Source organism: Triturus cristatus, chromosome 6, assembly GCF_964204655.1.
Source record: "Triturus cristatus chromosome 6, aTriCri1.1, whole genome shotgun sequence".
NCBI classification, from domain to species: Eukaryota; Metazoa; Chordata; class Amphibia; order Caudata; family Salamandridae; genus Triturus; species Triturus cristatus.
Genome location: NC_140589.1, coordinates 952037041 through 952057769, shown reverse-complemented (window position 1 = coordinate 952057769; position 20729 = coordinate 952037041). Strand labels below are relative to the sequence as shown.

At 45.2% G+C, this 20729-nt stretch overlaps 1 protein-coding gene across 2 annotated transcripts in view; it reads left to right on the top strand.

Annotated features, from left to right (window-relative positions):
- The window catches only part of SLC18B1 (solute carrier family 18 member B1), a 671163-nt gene that overhangs the window by 315610 nt on the left and 334824 nt on the right, over positions 1–20729 (top strand). For both annotated transcript variants that reach the window (XM_085611645.1, XM_085611646.1), the window contains exon 9: positions 10779–10870. In XM_085611645.1, the coding sequence (XP_085467771.1) occupies positions 10779–10870 (92 nt within the window). The remainder of the gene's footprint in view (positions 1–10778; positions 10871–20729) is intronic.

The following is a 20729-nucleotide window of genomic DNA, read 5'->3' as shown; positions in this document are numbered from 1 at the left end:
TAACCCCCCTGGAGCTCAGGGCACCTCCGCACTGTGGGGGCCTTTGTTACGCCACTGGAATAGGGATATAATTGTGTGGAATAAGAAAACTGTGGGATAATATTGGAGTAGGTTAAAAGGTCAAGTGACAGTTGCACAGTGAAACCAGATCTAAAAACCTGTGTAGGTTAATGACTTCCCTCCTCACATCTGTGCTGCTGCCAGAGAAAAACTACATACATTATCTAGTTATCAACGACACTTTAATAGCATTACAATGTCACGTGTGTACCTGTAAAAGTTCAAGCTCAGGAAGCTGGATAAATGAACAAAATGATCACAGCTGCGTGGAGGGCATGCACTTTTTTTGTGGAAGCGCACAACTTCTGCCCAATCAAATCATGTACTCCTGACTCCCAAGATGTGGGAATAGCCTACGCCCCTTTCTAGTGATACTCACAATTGCCTGGAGACAGCTGTGCTGTCAAACCAGACCATAGAAACGACTCACACACGGACCTGGCAGACCAGCCCTTCTGGCATTTCCAGATTGCCATATAGGCCAATGTTGTGTTGCAGGCAAGTGACAAATCAAAGGAGATGGGATATCCATAGTGGGCTCACAATGTGCAAATCGCTGCTCCCCCCGCTTCACTGTAATGACCCCCAAGGAGATAGCCAACTGTGATTAAGTGACAAATCAAAGGAGGTGGGATATCCATAGTGGGCTCACAATGTGCAAATCGCTGCTCCCCCCGCTTCACTGAAATGACCCCCAAGGAGATAGCCAACTGTGATTAAGTGACAAATCAAAGGAGGTGGGATATCCAAGAGACCCCACTAAATGCCTTCATTACTCGCAACACTGTATGAGGGAGAGTAGACTCCTGCTCAAGGGCTTCAAAATAAAGATCATTGCGCTTGGGGGTCAAACAGGTAATGCAGCTACCTTTCTCAAAACGCCCAACATCCTGGCAACAATCTATGCGCTAACGTAGGAAGTTAAACATCAAGGCACTACATGCTAAGGACTCACCTTCTCCCTACAAGTCATTGAACGATGGAAGTGAATATTTCTAGTAGTTCCTGCTCCACAAAATCAGTCCGCTCCATCAAATGAATACTGGGTGGCACTAACCATAGACATGGTTTGTCTGAGCTACTACAATGGTACCAGGCCCCAGAGTGCAGAGTGGCAGGCCTCTGTGCTGCCATTATGGCTTAATATTACCAGCCAAATGGGGTGTGGGCCCATGTCCCTTGCTTGCATTAGGGTCCATTACACTGTAGGGGCAGGGCTGGGCGAACCTAGTGTACGCAGACACAGATCTTGCCCACAAATCTTGCTTTGCTGCTGATGAAATCTGGCAAACAATGTATCATGGTTATATTATGTTGTCCTTGCCATTGTCAGTGGATGACCTTGCGAAAAGGAGGCTTACGGTTTTATTGATAGCAAAAACACCCGAAAATACAGCTTTATTATGATTGTACACAAAGTCTTGTAACTCTAGCAAGTGTCGCTCTTCGATATTTTTATCACATTCACAATCCCATCACACTCTGCCTGTATCTGGAGTGTGGTCAAGTGTTCATTGCCAAGACCGCCGGAAAGTTCTCTCTCACGTGCATTAATATTTAACAGAGTTAGTGAATGTGAAAAAAGGCACAAAATCAACAAAAAGCAAATCTCTGCGTGGCGCAAGGTCAATTACGTTATTTTTCAGTGCAGTAACAAGGCGACTTCGGTTTTGACTTTCACGGACTCTCAACATGACAAGGTAAGGACATTGTTTAACGAGCACTTGCGCGAAGTCGACGAGTCGTTCGTTTCTACAAATAGGGAACCTTGTGAAAACAGACGAACCACATGACCCGTTCTGTGTAGCTCCGGATTTCACTTGCTTTTCAAGACAAATTAAGATAACGCAAAATGTTACAAGCGGAGCTTTCATTCCAAAAACCCCCGGACCACTCCTGCCTCGGCTCGCACAGATTCACCTGAGAGGCCCGACCTGCAGCTCCTTCAGTGGCAGGCACAAGCGAGCGGGCAGCAGAAGAGGGCAAGGGCATGGCTAGCCAGGCGGCGGCTAGTAGTAATAATTAAATTATGGCCGGGGGCGGAGCCACACTAGCACGGTGACGGTATTTTGTGGCATGATGTGGAATTCTGTGGTGTAGATTGGATATATGTTTCGTGTAGTTGAATTTTCTTAGAATCAGGACACCAACTCATTAAATTGTACTTTGGGACTGCAAAAGTCTGTGGCAGCCCGCATCCGAAGAGTTGTTGAATAGAGATCCCAGCTTCAGAAGCCTCGGGGTGCAGCCAATCCTGTTGAGGTGACAGAAAGCGAAGCCTGCATGAGTGACACTGCAGGAGGTAGTGTCACAGACACCAGCAACTGCATCAAGGTGGCTTTGGCATGGAGTGGTGAAAACCTGAGCCAAGAATGGTGTGGGGACTTTCAGTGCTCCAGCTAAAAGGCTATTTTACCTCGGGAGCGCTCCTAAAACACCAAAAAAAAACATATTTATGCGTCACTTGTAATATTTGGCCCCATCACTAGGCGGCGCTGTATAACTGGTTCCGTACCTGCTTTGTTGGAAGCCTGGGCCCTCCCCAGAGCACAGACTTAAAAAGTACTATACTCAAACGACCATGACATCTTTGAAAGATGGTCTTGACCGGTCGGTGCCAAGCTGTGCTTGGCCAACCATGTGGCACAAAGATGAGACAGTGGGTGAGGCCAACAGAGCTGAACCAGGAAAGGACAATTTAACAAAACGGTCCAAGCATGGGGGTGAAGGAGTTAATGGACCAAAGAGACACTATGCAGATCGCTTCAAGTAGGGAATGCCGCAGGAGCCCAAGATATCTGCTTACTTCCAGAATGCTACCTGGAGTAGAACTCCGGGCAAGAGCAACTTTCAGTGTGTTTACCGGATGGCCCCATGACACCAGGGGCACTATCATTGTCCTGGCAATTCCTTTGACAACACAGTGCTTTCTGGGAGATGTAGTCCTGCTTCTCCTCAATTGGATTAAAGTTTTGGATTGCAATTGTTTGACAAAAGAAAAATGTCACCAGAGAGGTTGATAATGGACCATTTCCAGTAGTTGAGTGAATAACCCTGCAGAGTGCTGAGCCCTTGATCTCTGCGGTGAGTGGGGGCAATATGTGTGACCTGATGCCTCTGGTCCCTACTGCAGTAGAGTTCACTTGTCTACACTACCACAATAACTGCACAACTTGCTTCTAAGACGTGTTTAGATGATCCTTACCTTTTACTATAGCGGTTGTGTCTTTGTTTAAAATTACAGTCTGTAAAGCACAGTGAGGCCATCAAGGTTTTGAACAGCGCTATATAAAATCATATGAATGCTTATGTTTCCAGATATGACATGTAAGTATGCATATGCAAATAAAAGCAACCTGAACAGCGTGTGCTCATAAAATTGCAAATGAAACTCTCTGTTCATCTTTGAGGATAATCGACCACAGAACGTGGAAAACAACGTGAAATGGTAACTTCTTTGCAATTTCCATTCGCACCATGCCTGCAGGTGTAAAAAATACGATCCTATTTAGAGATGGTGCAGTGCTCTTGAAGCAGACTGTATTGGCCCCACTACAATCGTATTAGCAACTTTATCAGCAGCAAAACGGTGTTTTAAATAACATGGAAATTGACTTAGCAAGCAATAAAAAATGCACATACGATCATGCCCTGAAATCAAAGCCACTTCTTTATGCGACAATAATGCTGTCTTATCATATTTAGCATGTGTTCTAAATATTTGATCTCGCGTAGATCTGGCTTCAAGGAGCAGCTGCATACTTTACAGATAACATTTTTATTGTAGCAGGAACATCTCAACATAGAACAGAATGGTGCACAGGGTCGGACTGAGAGCCAACTACAAGCCAGACAATCTGGGCTACATATCCTGCATTTTTTTCTAAAGCTTGGATTTTGCAGTCTATACATATTAAAAAGCGGAACTTTCCAGTATGTGACTTGGTTTGGTCTAATCCGAAGCCAGGAAAAAGTGTCACAGGTCACGAGCAATTTAGTACTTATGCTACCGTTATAAGTGAACGCGTGCAGTATTGAGAACAGGCAAACGGGCAGAGTACTCGGGCACTGGCACATTGTAAACGGTGCGTGCTTTGTTAAAGGTATTCCTATATGGTCCATGTTGTTAATTGCTTTAAAAAGATGTCACTCGCACAGGCACTCATTTCCTCACTGACCTTATGTGTGTGGACTGTAAACACGCCCCCTGCTCGTGCGCACCATGGCTGTGTGCACCATTGAATTCTGGAACTAAGAGGCTTGCTAATACTTGCTCCGCTGAGGGAGGGGCCCCCTGGAGCACGCCCCCCGCAACGTGGGGGCCTGTGATACGCACCTGCAGCCATGGACAGTGCCTTATCCACGTACCAGTGTCCCCGAAACTGTATACTCAACAGCTCAAAATACTGGGGATAAACACGCAGCAGCCTGAACACTGACTTGATGTCACTCTTTGCCATAGTCGCTTCTGACCTGCCTTGCTCACCATGTCCAGTGCCACATCCACTGAAGAGAATATGCTCAAACGATCCTCTGGAACAAAACCATTAATGATCTGGCCAAAGGGCCAGGATAAGGTGCTGTATCAGTCAAAACTGCCACTTCTCCCTTTTCAGCACTACCCCAACTGGCGAGACAATCAATCTTTCTAGTGGCCAGGCGTCGAAAGGGCCAACTATCTGCCCCTCCGCGACTTCCTTGTCTAGCTTACCTTGCACCACCTTTGGATGGTCTCGCACTGACTTCAAGTTCTCTGCCCATTTCTGTACCTTCATACCCCAATTTAAAGCCATCACCAAACCCTGCCATAAACAACTCCCTGTCCTCCCGGTTCCGTATCTATTGCAGTCAGTATGCCAATCTATCCAATTTAACTGGCATATAAGCCCTTCCACCCAGTGCCTGGATTCCCTGGACTACCCCCTTTGCACCCTTACTGCTGTCACTGTCCCCCCTTCCCCTTTTTTGTCCCTGCATTCCCTCCGCAATGTTAATGTGGGTGCCTGTTCGCACTTCTTGAACATTTGTGTCGAAATTTACAATATTCCCAAAGGCACAGATGCCTGTTTTATGCCTAACATGCCCTTCTCTGACTTGGCTGTCCTTTTCCTGATGCTCCCACAGGGCAGATATGTCACTGGCAACCCACTTGCCGTAAAGACCGTCGGCGTGGGCCACGCCAGCCCCATGGTATGGGGTCACAAATCATTATCCATCGTCAGCCAAACACGATCTGAATTCCTCATCATACCTCACCCAGGTGTACCTCCCAAAAGTGATGTGAGCCTTACGGATCGCGTACATGTATTTGAACAACAGGAATTTCTCACATTACATGCTGGTGTGTATCAAGAATGCCACAGTCCAATTCTCAATAGTGACTGGTACCCTAGGCTGCTTAGCCTTTTCATGTTCCTCATCCTAGAAGCCTTCCTTTGCTCTGATTTCCCTATGCAGCAGTTTATAGACCTTCAAATAGTCCCTTTTCTAAATCCTGTTCCTTGTTGCTTTAATCAAATGAGCCCTCATCGGATAGGGGATGCCCATGTAGTGCAATTTCTTCACCTCGAGCTCCTTTCTTTCCTTCTCGGTACGCTCTGTAGCCTCTGAAGCCTCATCCTAGCGGTCCGTTGCGTCCCTTCCTCAACCTGTCCTGCACCCGCTGCCTCCTCCCCCTTCTTTTCACTACCCTTGCCACATCTACCTGTGCTTCCCCTCACCTGAACCTTCAAAGCTGTCCCTGCCTCATCTGTCCCTACGCCCAATCCCCGCAGCAAGCTGCTCCACCTGCTGTGTCATTTCTCACTGGCCCACCCTCCCAAGAGGCCCTGCAGGCCCAGACTAAAGCTGCTGGAGGTGAAAGCCTTATATTTAAAGAACAATGGTTCAAGTGTGGCCTAAAAAGGTCCAAAAGCAAAAAGGGGTGACCCAGAGAGGGGCACTGTTTTTTTATAAATGAAAGCCTGGCCAGGAGCCCAAACCTCCCCCTCCCACTACTCTTAAGAAAAGCAGCACCCAGCGCTGATCTGCCTAAACTTGTGGAGGCTTGCATCCTAGGCCACCAATACCTCTTTCCCCTCACTCCATACCTGTCTGACCCAACTTGGTTCTTCTGGCGTAGCGGCGAGCATGGTAGTACCGCCGCCGTAGCATTTTCCGCGCTCATCACTGTTCTTCAATAAACCAGTGCAGCCGGCTTCCCGAAGAAGCCAGACATCCACCATAAAACGGGGGTCCTCTATCACGACCACGGGACCCACAAAAAACCCACACGCCAAGCCTTGAAAACATTTTCTCGTCCCCTTCCTAACCAGCTACCAGCAACCATGTCTACCGTACAAAGCCCAAATTTCTTCTCCCCTATATATCCCTTTCCCCTCCAACTACCAAAAAGTAGCCCAAGGGCAGCGTTAGTTCTTTTGGACACATATATCCCCCATGTATGTTGCATGCCCCCAAACCGCCATTGGAAAGTTTATACAGCAGCACTTCTATGTTCGTGCTCAAGGTACTGGCTGGTGAAGGAGGCAGGCTTTAGGTGTCCCCTCAGGCTGCGGAGCACCTTTGGAGGATGCTGAGGAGGGAAACAACTCTGGCTTTCCCCAACGTTGCAGTGCTTCACATTATGCGTGAGCATTGTCGGAGGAGGCAAGCAGCAAGTGTCCCCGAGGGCTGCTGAGTGCCTGCTGGGAATGCCAGGCATGCTCCAAATAAAAGTGAGAGTCACGGAGCAGCTCCATTGTGGAGTATGTCAATGTATTTTTATAAATATACGAGAAGAGAAAAAAGATTGCCAGGAGCTATATCTCACTGGTGCTGTGGCTTGCCTCTGGTGTTGGAGACACTTTAAGGGCAAGTGTTCAAGCTCTAACAAAGGTGGATAAATGTGAATTGAAATGATGAAATTGGTCAGTGTTTATTATTTTATAGTAACCTAATAATGATAGATGATAGATTTAGCAGAAGTCATACACTTATGATGATTAAATAAAAACATGATTTCCAAAATAAATATACCCATCTGTTAAGGTTTCAGGAGTTTGCTTGGGTTTACTCTGATATTGAACTAAAAACCTGATGTAAAGTTTGTTTCCTTGTCTTATCAGTAAAGGACCAGTCTGCAGTTCTGAAACACAATTTTAGTCAGTGTTTCCCAAGCTGTGGGCCGCAAGCAGAATATTGGTGGGTCCCAAAAGTCCAAGCAATACATAAAGACATACATACTGATGAAGAAGAAAAACATACATTTCTGGTGTTTTGTTTTAATTTTGATGTGTCGGCACATCGAAATATGCGTCATGCCGGTAGAAACAAGCCAGGTGGCAACCCTCCATGATTAACATGTTGGGTGTTGACAAGTAATTGGAGCCTGGTCATTAAGGTCCTCTTTCTCTGCAGATTAATGGACACCAAGTTGTGTCCTAGTGAATATTCCTGTTAGTTACATATGCATTGTTTTTCAGGTGCTATTTGACCAGTTGCTTTTTCAACTGAGCTAAGCTGTCCTGAGTTTATGGAGTGATAATGCCTTGAAGAGGTGTATGCTCTCATCTCCGTATTCTAAGGGGAATTTACCTAAAGCCAGACACCTAAGAGAACCAGGGAGCAGTCTTGTGGTAGCCCATGATTGAAAAGACGGTTGCTAGGATTTTACCAGCAAAGTCTAAGGCTGAAGCAAGAGGTTCAGGTCCCTCTGGAGTTTTTGTCCAAGTATTATAAAGTGAATTCCATCCTAACGCCTTTGTTTAGCTTTACCGCGACAGAAACTTGAGGTTGTCACCTTCAGAGCCAGTAGATCACAAAGTGGATAGTGAAGGCAGGAAGTCATTTGCTATCAGTTCTATCTCTAGGTGACCGGCAACTTGCTGTATATACAACGCAGTCATTGATGAGACCCTCTTACATCTATGTCCTCAGCTATCCAGGATGATATGGATTGTTTGGATCTTCTGTGGATGGATCAGGAGGTGAAGCCACAATCAAATGTGTCAGCTAAGATCGCTGGGCACTCACTTTAATCAAGTGAGTATATGTCATAAAGTTTGTGACACCTCAGGTGGTCATGTTGTGCCATGAGGTCATTGTCATGTTCCCTTACCTGAGAGATTGTCTAGTGATTGTGTCATCTCAGCAGAACACGGAGATGCAGGTCACATGAGTTCTAGCAGTATTTGAAACATTGCTATTTTCTAGTAAGAGGGCAAAGTCTCATCTGAGGCCAGTTCAGCACCAGATTGTTATGGAACATGATTTATAGCCAGTATAGGTTGGAGACTGTCACAGAGGATGGAATTGTTCAGGTCCCTAATAATAATATGTTCCTAATAATCCTAAGGATAGAGGACAAGATAAAGCACCTTTGTTGCTGGATTCAGCCATCATACTTCTGGAGCAGAGTTCAGCCACCACTCATTCTGACAGTAGCTACCAGTAAAACAGGATGGGGGACCTGGATCATATCTCAGCAGATTCATGACTTCTTGTTGAAGGTCCAACGATTGAGATCATTTAATTGGAGAGAATTGGAGGCAATACGTCTGATACATCTGGTGTTTGCTTATTGTTTGGTAGACAAAGATGTTTGCACAAAAATGGACTTCAACTTGGCCGAGTTCCACCTTAACGAACTATGAAACACTAGGTATCCGGCACTTTCAGGGTTCTCAGATCAGATCTTCTTGTGGGTACAGGAAAGGATCTTCGATCTGGAATCAGTTTATATTTTGGAGAACTCAAATGTGTAGACAGGTGGCATGGGTTCATTTCTTTCTCACCAGACTTTTATCTGAGCAGTCAGGCAATACGAGGTCCTGTAAGAGGTAGTATCTTCCAATGGCAGATATGTTAGCATTAGAGCGGATTTCTGCTTCCCCTATTCTGTAGGAAGGTGAGAAAGGAGAATACTTGGGCGATGGATGCCTTTTTTTGCCCTTGCCCAGATAAGATACTATATACCTTCCCACCGTTCCCTCTTCTCAGTTTGGGATAAGACTGGAGGGATCCAGATAGATCCAGTAGGGCCCACACTATTTAGTTCTATCTGATCTGAACATTGAGGATCAGTGAGCATATTCTGTTAGTCAGTCTCCTGTAATATTCCCTGTCTCAAGATAAAGATCTTGAAAACCCGAGGGCTAATGGCCTGGAGGTTGAGAGGGCAGGGCTGATAATAAAGGGGGTTTGGAGATGGTAGATTTCTTCATTTCAAGTATAGTATGAGTCCAAACGCTTCATAGCTCTGTTTGTTGAGTTGGGAGTGGGACTTCCTGCACGAGGGGTTGTACCTGTGTTGATGACTTTTGCCCTTGAAACTCAATGGGCATCCATTAGGTCTCTTAGAACTTATTGGGAACTCTTCTAGATGAGAATTATCTTATTCAGAGGTTATGTAGAGGGTGTCTTGACCAGAGACCTAGGTCTTGACAGGTGTACCATTTGTGGTAGATCTCTATAATTTTTGATATCTTAAAGGGGTCTCCTCTTGAATCCCTTGAGAGGTTTGAGCTAAGAAAGATTACCTTAAGTAATTTAGCTTCTTGTTAATGAGGCATCCCTCCTGTCATTGGTTTGTGAGCAGACTGGTACTCCATTCTGGTTCATCTTTGGTGTCCACAAGAAGGTATCCTTCTAGTGTTTCATCTTAGTCCTACTCCCCCGGCGGGGATGGAATTGCACATTTTCTATATAAAGCATTCAATTTGTATGTTCCTAGGTAAGATTGTGGATTTCACTGTGGCATTTTCCCTGTTTTGGATTTTGGGTTGGTCAGGAAGGTATCCATGCCTTATGTTCAGACTCTTAGTAGGTGGGGTTCATCCTTGCCAGCCGAGGCACATGGGGAGAGAGGGATGTCTTGTCCAGCTGTTGTGGAATTGTATTGATCTTTAGCTGAAATGTACAAGTCTGTGATAAAGGCTACGTCCTTTTCTTTTGTCAGACATTACAGGGTAATAGAGGAATTAACCCTGGAGGAGGTTGGAGTCAAAGCTGCTTTCTTCTAAAACAGAAGAGAGAGGCTTTGATCCCAAATAAATATAACTGGATTGTGCATGAAAATTCACTTGTCCTGGTCTAGGTCACTGCTTGCTACATCTTATTACGTAATTAATTGTGGCAAACATGTTACAAGGGGGTACTGTTCCAATTACTTGCAGGTAATTACATTACTCCGAGTACTTTTTCGCTTAGAATAATTAGCACCTACCTTCCGCCCTGTGGTGACCATCCCATATGTATTTCTTTGGGGCCTTCAGTTGACTAAAACAGAGTGATGTGGGTGGGAGGGGCTTTAGTACTCTTTTTGGATTTGAAAGGGTGTGTCTGAGAGGGACGTTAGCCTCATTACGTGATTAACCTAGTCGAAAATGTACTCTGAGTAATGTAATTACCGGTAAGTAATTGGAACATTTCTTACTTTGAATTGGTTCTTTTTGATTCTTTTTTTTTTAAAAGACTATTTTTATGAACCAAAATGATGTAACAAGAGATTGTCATGTCATCTTACAAATGAAACCACATTGTAACTGGTACGATGAATGTTGTTCCATATTTGTGCCAGAAGAGAAGTGAAATGAACATGAAAGAGGTAGTGTATGGCAGTAAAGAGCTGGTGCCCTTGTTTGAATGACCCAAAGTAAGTGTTAACCAGAGAATAGAAAAAGGACAACAAAGAAAAATGTATAAATGTGCACTGAAGAAGATGCATTTTCTGTTTTTAGGCGGTACGTAAATGGTTTGTCGTCATTGGTTGCTTTGGGACAGCTGCATGTTTTGTCCTGTTAGGACCGGCCCCTTTCCTGCACATTAAAAGGTACAGTTTGCTTCATTTCTTCGTTTTAAGTGCACCACAAAGTGAAAAAGTTAACATGCTATGGGATTTTTCCATGGAGCTGTGTATTATTTACTAAATATGAATAGAAAGTGAAACTGATTAGTTACTCATTGACTGTAATGGAGAGAAGGATCACTAATTTTAGGATTGTTAAACTAGGATATTTTAGCCCCTCCAAATGCTGAACATTTGCTGTGCAATCCACCATTGTATCCTTTTCTGTGGTATTAGAGTTTGAACCCTGATTATCACAGTCTTGCCTGAAAACTTTAATTCATTTTTCTTCATTTCCCAGGATACCTTTAAGGCAGTCCTCTAGACTTTTGAGCTTGCGGGGTCTTATTGTAACACAATATACTTCGGTTTTCTTCTGAGCAGTTTCAGTGCAGCTCTTGAAAAGACCAAGGCATTGCTCACACATGAGATTTCATGCAAGATCACATTGCCAGTTGAAAGAGTAACTGCAATTCTTAACTCTCAAAGCAGACTGAGCATGCATAGTGGTTAAAGTAAGCATGCAAAGTGGTTGAATGCACCCACTCCTTTCTGCAGGGCATAGTGCTCCTTGTTCCTAGAGTTCTCCACATCCTCTAGCTCTTCACATTGCAAAGACTAACCACCAGTCCCCCATGTATGTGGTTCCCCATTCCCCTTGGACTGGCTAATGGAAATGCTTCTCTTGCTTAGCTATTGTTTACATATGTGATGGATCTGACTTATATTCTTGGTAAGCTGGCCCCCTGGCATTATCTGGTTTAGTTGAGGGGAGGGGTGCTCAGAGTCACAGGCCTCAGACAGTTTTTGGTCCCAGGGCCAAAAATATAATACAAAGTAAATGTTCATGCTTTGCAAACCGCAGTACTCCAGCGAGACAGAATATGGCTCTCCCCGTGAGATACTGCAGTACACTTGCAGGACCCTGCACGATCCACCCGCGAGGTACCACCGTCCTCCAGTGAGAGCAGTACTGCATCACTGTGCAAGCTTCAGTGGGTGAAGCTTGCATGGTACTGCTGGTGTAAAGCGGAAAACGAAAATGTGGGGTGGAGTCTGCTTGGGTTGACCTTCCCCACACTGTGGCTAAAATCTGTTCTCAGTGGGGGAGTTGGATGAATATGATCAAGAACCCCAGAAATTCTCGGAAAAAGTCAAAAGTTAAAGAGACAATATAGTTAAGTATGGTAATTAGATCTTTGTGTACATTTTTAAAAAAACTAGAAATTCACACAAAAAACCTTAAAATTAAAGTTTGGTATGGTGGTAAGATCTTACCTTACATAAGGTGGCCTGCGCCCAGGAACTGCCTCCAGCCCATAGGTGGCCAGCTCCCCACCGCACATGGCCTTCAATTGTGTGTGGAGGGGTGTTGGCCGAAAGGGCACTGCCTGCCGCCTGGCTCTGCACCAAACTCCCTGCAGGCTGACCCCCCCCCCCCCCCCCCCCCCTCCTCACGAGCGACTAACAATCCATGGATCCCCACCCCACATTTTGTGAGGGGGGACCTGCAGGACTCCCAAGGAATTACAGAGACGACCTGCTGACTACCATAGGAATGTAACAACCCACTTTTTTTCCCATGTTTACCTGCAAGGGCTAGGGGGTCATGGTATATCTACCCTGCCCCTTTCTCTGTGTTTTGAAAAAAAAAAATCACTACTTGGGGACTGAATCCTTGAGTCCTGTAATGGCGGCCAGAACATTTCATCTCATGTTGCGACCAGTGAATCAGATTGTTTGGTCCCTTTGGACTGCTCTTGATGTCAAGGGCCAAGCCAATCAGAATGCTTTATTTTTTCCTTTTTTTCTCCACGGTACTCTTGCGGCAACAGAAATCTTTTTATTTTAATTTATCTGAAGCAGTTGAACAGAATTACACCAAATCACGAAAAGCACACTTTCACAAAAACACTATTTCAGAGCAAAGAAAGCTTTAGCCAAATTTAGTGTGGTTCTCATCAGCCATTTTCTCTGTTTGCATGAGGGAAATAATTTTTGGGAAAGACATATATTACACAGTGGGGGTTTCCACTGTGTAGTTTTAAATACAGCATCCAATGATTCCTATTCGAGTAGTGGGAACAACCCGAGGAACCAAAGAGGAAGAGCACAACAACAAAGACCCTACAAACAAAGAGGAAGAGGATGGGGAGGCTACCAAGGACCACCAATCTACACTCAGTACCCTTTTGGCCCGCTACCGATGGAAGGACCTTTCCAACATTGGAACCCCGTTCCACAGGATAACAACTATTATGGACCACTTCCTTTTTTAGGAATACGCCAAGGACAACCACGAGGAAGGAATCGGAGGGGCAACCAGGTCCATTGGAACAACGATCCAGAGGAGCTGGCGAGGGTATCCACGAGGATCATGACAGCAGCGTCGAACCAACCATCAACCAGCAGAAAGGACAATTAGTGGTCAACCTCACAGGATTGACCCTTATCAAACCCCAAAAGGAAGCACTGGAAATGGCCTGGGGTTCGTACCAACCAACAGAGTGGATAAATTCAAACTCTGTTTAGAAATAAAAGAGTTCATACGCAAACTAAAGCTAAGGACTTTCTTTTCAGACAAAGAGACGGTCAACAACCAGATATCTGACACCGGACTACGACCCAAATCCACTTTCACTCCATTGGATTCCACAATACCAATCGAATTACTAGCTTTTGAAAAAGCAGTAATGGAAGATCTAAACAGTACACTCAAAAAAGACAACACAACTTTCCAAAACATCACGCGACTAGAAAAGGAAGCTCTGCAGCAACTGGCCAACAATACCGACATCACCATTAAACCTGCCGAAAAAGGTGGAGCAACCGTAATCCAAACATCTGACAGCTACGACACAGAATGTAGGAGATTTTTGGGAGACCAAAGAAACTACGAGATCCTCCTCGATGATCCAACAGAGGCGATCCGGATTCGTATCATGGGGATGGTGGAAGAAGCCACAGCACATGACTGGGTATCCAAAAAGGAGGCAGATTTTCTTATCCAAAAGTCGCCTAGAACACCCTATTTTTACACCATCCCCAAAATTCATAAAAATCTGGAGCATCCCCCGGGACGCCCAATCGTATCAGGGATTGGCTCAATACTTGAGCCACTTTCTAAATTCGCCGACGCTTTCCTCCGGCCATTGGTTCAGAATACCGACACCTATCTTAAAGATACCAAGGCAGTCCTGCAACTTCTTGAAAACCTCACGTTTGATCCTGAACAGCATCTCCTACTTGGATTAGATGTTGAAAGCTTATATACTAGCTTGCCACATGATGAGACCCTTGATATTATATAAGAGGTACTTTTCTCCACCACCTGGAACTATCAGACACCTAGGAATATGGTCATGGAGTGCATCACACTGGCCCTCAAGAAAAACTTCTTCCTGTACCAAGGTGTGCATTATTTACAGAAAGACGGTACCAGCATGGGAAGCACCTTTGCGCCGAGCCTAGCGGGTCTCTACGTACACCACCTTGAATCACAAAAGATACTCCATCAGCACAATCCATTCTATAACAACATCATTTTATGGAAGCGTTACATTGACGACGTTCTAGTCATTTGGAAGGGTGACTCTGAATCGGTTACGACATTTATAATTAGGCTGAATCAACAGAACACCTTTTTGAAGTTCACCCACACATCATCCAACAGAAACCTGGTGTTTCTTGACCTGAACATCTACCCAGATGAAGGTAGATTAAAAACAAGCAGGCATTTTAAACCTACGGCGAAGAATTGTTTATTACTGTATGATAGCTCCCACCCCAGACACCTTCGGGACAACCTCCCGTATGGTCAATTCCTCCGCCTACGAAGGAATTGCTCTGAACTAACAGACTTCAAAATACAAGCCTAGGATCTGGAGAAAAAACTACTGGAACGCAACTACCCAAAACCCATTGTGAAGAGAGGATTAAAACGGGCTAGAAACAATAACAGAGACTCTCTTTTAGAAGACCACACGTCACAAGATCAAGAGACCAGACCTATCTGTGTGACCACTTTCAACACTCACTCCAACCAAGTGTCCAAGATAATAAATAAGAACTGGAAGATCCTCAACTGCGGTGGCCTCAACTTCTCTAAACCAATGTTCTCCCACAAAAGGGGTAGAAACCTGAGGGACATTCTGGTCCACACTAGACCGCGCACACTACCAGCAAGAAACCCCACCATCAGTACTTTACCACCTATCCAAGGGCACCATCCATGTGGCCTCTGTAGTACGTGCTATCAAACCAAGAAAAGCATGCACATCACCTTCCTCAACGGCACGACCTGGGAGCAAAGGAAGTTTACCAATTGCAACAGCAGGAACGTGATATATCTGATCACGTGTCCATGCAGAATGGAATACGTCGGAATGACCACGAGACAGGTTAAGATACGTATCGGGGAACATAGGAGCAATGTACGCTGTAAAAAGAGCACAACCAAGATGGCCAACCACTTTCTAACCACGAATCAGTGTTGATGACCTCAAATGGACAGTTATAGAACAACTAAACTCCGAGTATGGTCTTTTTGAAAAAGAGCACCGATGGGTGTTCCGTCTAGGCATCCATATAACAGGCCTCAACGATGAAATACCTTGGTCACAACTCACACAGTGCCATTATTATTCACCAACGAGGACATTTGATCAGGTTCCCCCGTCCTGCATCATAAAAGAAAAACCGGGGCCCTGCGCACCTAATCATTCATTCAATGGGTATTTTATTTAATTTTGCTATATGGCTCCTGCTCCCAACTGAGCTGACTGCCATCAAAAGAAGCACTAACTGGCCAGCGCTACAGGTGACGCTTATCACTGGGACAGCATTGTGTCGCTATATGCATTGATCGCTCTTTGGAACAGTAAATATGTACCATTATCATGCCCTTCTTTGCCTCCCCTTTTTTTGCTTCCGCACACCAATAACTTTTATTTTCACAGAACCCATACTCGCCATTGCCTTAATTCATTGATTTTTTACCGTGCTCATTGGCCGCCCCCCTTTTTAGTAGCCTACGATGTTTTTGAAACATAGATTATGTCGCTATCACGTGCTTTTCGAATACTCCCTTCCGCTAACCCGCAACCAACCGATGTCAGCGCTCTAGTCTCAGTGGTAGCACGCACCCGGAAGTACCACTACGTCGTACCCTGGTTGACGAACACGATCCAGGTGAAACCGATTCTCCGGTTCTCACCAATTACTGCCCGCATAAATAGAGTGCCTTCAGCACTCACCCGCAGTACAGTGGAACCGCGGGATGGACTCACATTGAGCCAGGGACTTTCGAAGGGCACGTAAGTACGGCATAGCCGTCTCAGGGACCAGACTCTTCTTTCGCTTCCAGCATTACTGGAAGGTAAAGGACTCTTTTTCTTTTTTCCCCCGCTAGTACCGAGTAACCTCGCCCTATCCACCCGTTCTTGAGGTTCATGAGGCATTGCTTTCTCATATATATAAGTATGTATCAGACTTACGCAATCTTTTTCCCTTTTTCCTATTTGGCATAGAGTTGCTCACCAATCGATAGAGTGTGTGTTTTCCGTTTTTTGTGTGTGTGTCTTGTATTGTCTCCTTTTCCCCTATAGGTCACTACACCTCTTTTTACGTTTAAGACTTATGGTTAGACATCACTTAATGTCACAATGTGGCGAACTGCTTACTTTTGCAGGTACTGCGTGTTATGTTTCCTGGGACACTCAGTTATCATTTTTCCTTTTTCTTTCTTTCAGACACTGATTAAGGCATACCCTTAGGTATTGTATATAAATGCTTCATTGACTGCATTTTCACATACATTAATAGTCTCTAATTAGAGTACACATAATTAATATAGGAGGGATCTTTTTCTTGTCCTGACGAAGATGCCTTGCTGCATCGAAACATGTTGACTCATTAGGAGTATCCGCACATTACGCAGGACATCTCCGCACCACCTTTTTAATAGCACCAGCCTTCCATGACCTAATAAAGTTTCTATATCTAACGAGGCCAGGTCCTTTGTTTAATACACCCACCTACATGCACCCCAGACCCTCCCTCTTGCATCACACATAGCACTACATCATCAGTGCTCCCGCGTAGTCGCAGGTCGTAGCACGCCCCGTCCCGCAGCGGGGCGGGAAGACCCCTATGATGAAGCATGACACCAAAAGCCATTTTGGTGGGTGAGGGGTATTTAAACAAACACAGTGTGCGCCCAACCACTGTAGGATACACACCCTCCACTACCCATGATATCTGACCCCAGTCCCCCCCCCCCCCACCAGAGGTGGATTCTTTTGTTTTGTAACTGATTCTATGTGGAGGACGTATCCACCTCCTATGCCCGTGTAGGGCGTTACCTCTACACTCCCCAATCTTGTTATTTATAACTAGTTTTAAATAGGTCACACTGCATAGGAAGAGTCTTTTTGTTTTTCTAATAACTTTTTTTTTATATTCTCTTTATTAATTTTCAAATCAGAAACACAGCAGCGGTATCCTACAAAGCAGTACAAATACCAAACAAACAAACAGCATGTGATTGACTAATCCCTCATTCCCGTAGCTTGTTGGGATTCTGGTGTCGTTCAGTGACTATGCTATTCCAACGAACATACATGCACAATACCATCAACCTTCATCATTCAATGTCAATGGCTGGTCTTGTGAGCTCAAATAGTGTCGCAGAGGTTCCAAAATGTCTTTGGGTTTGGAAGACGTTGGCAATTCTTCCGCATAGAGTTCAAGTTTTGCTTCACAATATACTAGGTCCTTTACCTAATGGTCTGGTCGTGGGGCCAGAGTACTCTCCCATGTTAGCGCCACCCGGCGTTTCGCCATCAGCAGTGCAATTCTTACAAATTTGCTCACAGCCCCCTTCAGCTGCGGTATGCAGCACAGTAAACAAACCTGCGGTGTACATTGCATAGGGACCAATGACATAGCTTGTATGCGCCGCACCACTACCTCCCAAAACTCAGACACTAGCCTGCATTCAAAGGTCAAGTGCCGAAAATCTACATCCGGCCTCCTGCATCTGCTATTATCCCGGAGCCCAAACTTGTGTAGTTTAAGTGGTGTGGATATATTTGAAATGGATAATGCACAGCTTTCCATTGGACGTGAGGGCGCTGGTGATTTTACAGCAGCGCTCCCACTCTTTTTGTGTTAGCGGAGGATTGAGTCTGTCGTTCCAGCGAGGGAGTTTGTCAGCACAATTGACCTTTTCATCCCTTACTGCTCTGTACAGTTTAGTTTAGTGACTATCTTGTGACGTGTGGGGTGAAGAGAAGCAATTGTACGAAGTACAAAGTGGGTGGCTCTGCTGGGAATGTGCTATAATGCGCTTGTATTGCCAGCTTCAATCTATGCAGTGTGAACCAAAATAGTGGCGATGAATTATGAATGTATTGCAGCACCTCTGTTGTGAGAAAACTGTGACAAAACTCCCGTTTGGGTATATGTCTTGCATTTTGCCTATGCCTGCCCTGCTCGAGGAACACATCGCGCCTTCCTCTTGCGTCACCGAGAGCGCAGCGTGGTGAGCTGGGAGGGCACAGGAGCATAGAGCGGGATTTTGGTCACCAGCTTACCGATGGATTGCCAAGCAGCAATGGTGGTATCTAGCACATTGATTTCATGTTTCGGTATGCCTCTCTGCGAGTGTCTAAGGATGTAGTTTAAAGGAATTGGGTGTGCATCCCCATCTTCCACCGCCACATGTGGGATAAAAGCATGAGGGCTGTACCAATAATATGCGTACGGCGCCTGTGTGCATAGATAATACATATATAAATCTGGCACACAGAATCCTCCCTTGGCATAATCCAGGGTGAGTGTGTTACATCCCACCCAAGACAGTTTTCCTCCCCAGATTAATCGCACTAATAGCGAACGTACAGTGTTGAAAAAGTGCTTAGTTAATGTTATTGGAATGTTGCTGAACAGGTACAGAAAGCGAGGCAATACAATCATTTTAATGAGAGCAATACGATCTGCTAAGGATAGCGGCAGGTCTGTCCACCTGTTGCTCCAGCAAAACACACGCCCTCCCATCATTTTCTTTGATCACTATCCCGGGATCGCGATGCACCCAGATCCCAGGTACTTAACTGGATCAATGGACCACACCAGCGGATATTCTAGGGTAGGGGAATCTGTGACTATTGTTACAGGTATTATCACAGACTTATCCCAGATAATAGTTAAATCCCAAAAAAGGCCAAATCTGATATATTTGTGCAATGCGGGTGCTAGATATTGTTGTAGCTCTCTGATGAACAGCACCATGTCATCAGCATATAGAGAGATACCGACTGGCCGGTGCATAAAATTAAGAGCAGTTTCTCTATGCCGCTGGCTGATTATGCAAGCTAGTGGCTCGAGCATGATAGAGAACAGCAGTGGCGATAGGGGGCACCCCTGTCTAGTTCCTCTGCTAATCTGAAATGGCTCTGATGTTAGATCACCTACTCGAACCCGTGCAGAGGGGCCGGTGTACAACACTCACACCCACCTAGTAAAGATTTCGGGAAAACCCATTTGCTTCAGGATCTGATTCGATGGAGTCGAATGCTTTCGCTGCAGCCAACATAACTGCGGCAGCAGGGAGGGCAGGACATAAAACACCGCAAATATGGTGCGTAAGTTGTAGGACATAGACCTTTCTGGTATGAAACCAGATTGATCTGGTAGGAGCAATTTCGGCATTAAAGGTTGAAGTCTGGAGGCTAGAATTTTAGCCAGTATTTTTGCTTCCAGATTGATAAGTGATAAGGGGCGGTATGACTCGCATTAATAAAGTTATTATCGGAGCCTGTCTGAGCTACGCTAGAAGCCTGCCCATCTCGTGCGCCTCCCATACATTTCTAGTCAATGGGGTATCAGGAGCTCTGCATATTCTTTATAAAATTCTGCCGTGAGGCCGTCCGGCCCTGGAGCTTTTTTATCCGGCAGGGCACTGTTGGACTTGGCCCTTTTTGCAGGGTCATCCCTGAACTTTATGCCTCCCTCCTGTATTTTCTCTGACCCGTGTTTTTTTGGTTTTATGACTCTGGGCACTTTACCACTGCTGATCATTGCTAAAGTGCATATGCTCTCCCTATGATAAATTGATGTATGGATTAGTGACTACATGATTGGCTTACTTGTCAGACCCTAGTACAGTGCACTGCGTGTGCCCAGGGCTTATAACCAATGCTGCTGGTGGGCTTGCAGCACTGATTGTGCCACCCACCGGAGCAGCTTGTAAAGTGTGTCTCAGGTCTGCCATTGCAGAGCCTGTGTGCAGTCTGGTACTGCCATGCTGACTGGGCAAGTGCACCCACGTTCCAGTCCCTAAACCTTCCCTTTTATACATATTAGTCACCCCTATGGTAGGCCCAAGGGCAGGGTGCATTGTAGGTAAAAGGAAGGACATGCCCTGGTGTGTGTGGCATGTCCTGATAGTGAATTACAGCCATTTTAGTTTTTCACTATTGCAAGGCTACCTGTTCTCCATAGGCCAGAATTGGCAGTTTGATTTTTACATTTTATAATCCTAACTGACTCAGGGAACATGGTAGAAATTCTAGTTTAGTATGCCTGAACTCAGAATGATAAAATACATATTTTAGTGATGTTGGTTTTAACATTCTGTGTTTGAAAATGCCACTTTTAGAAAGTAGTCATTTTCTTGTCTAACCATCCAAACCTGCCTCTGCTAGGCTGTGTATTCCTTGTCTGGAGTTTGAGTGACAGGGGCTGGGGGATTCCAGGAGACAGGGTGAGTAAACACAAGGCTGAATAGAGAGATCTGCATCTAGATGGGTGGGAGAGGTTGCACCTCGGACCTGAATAGGGC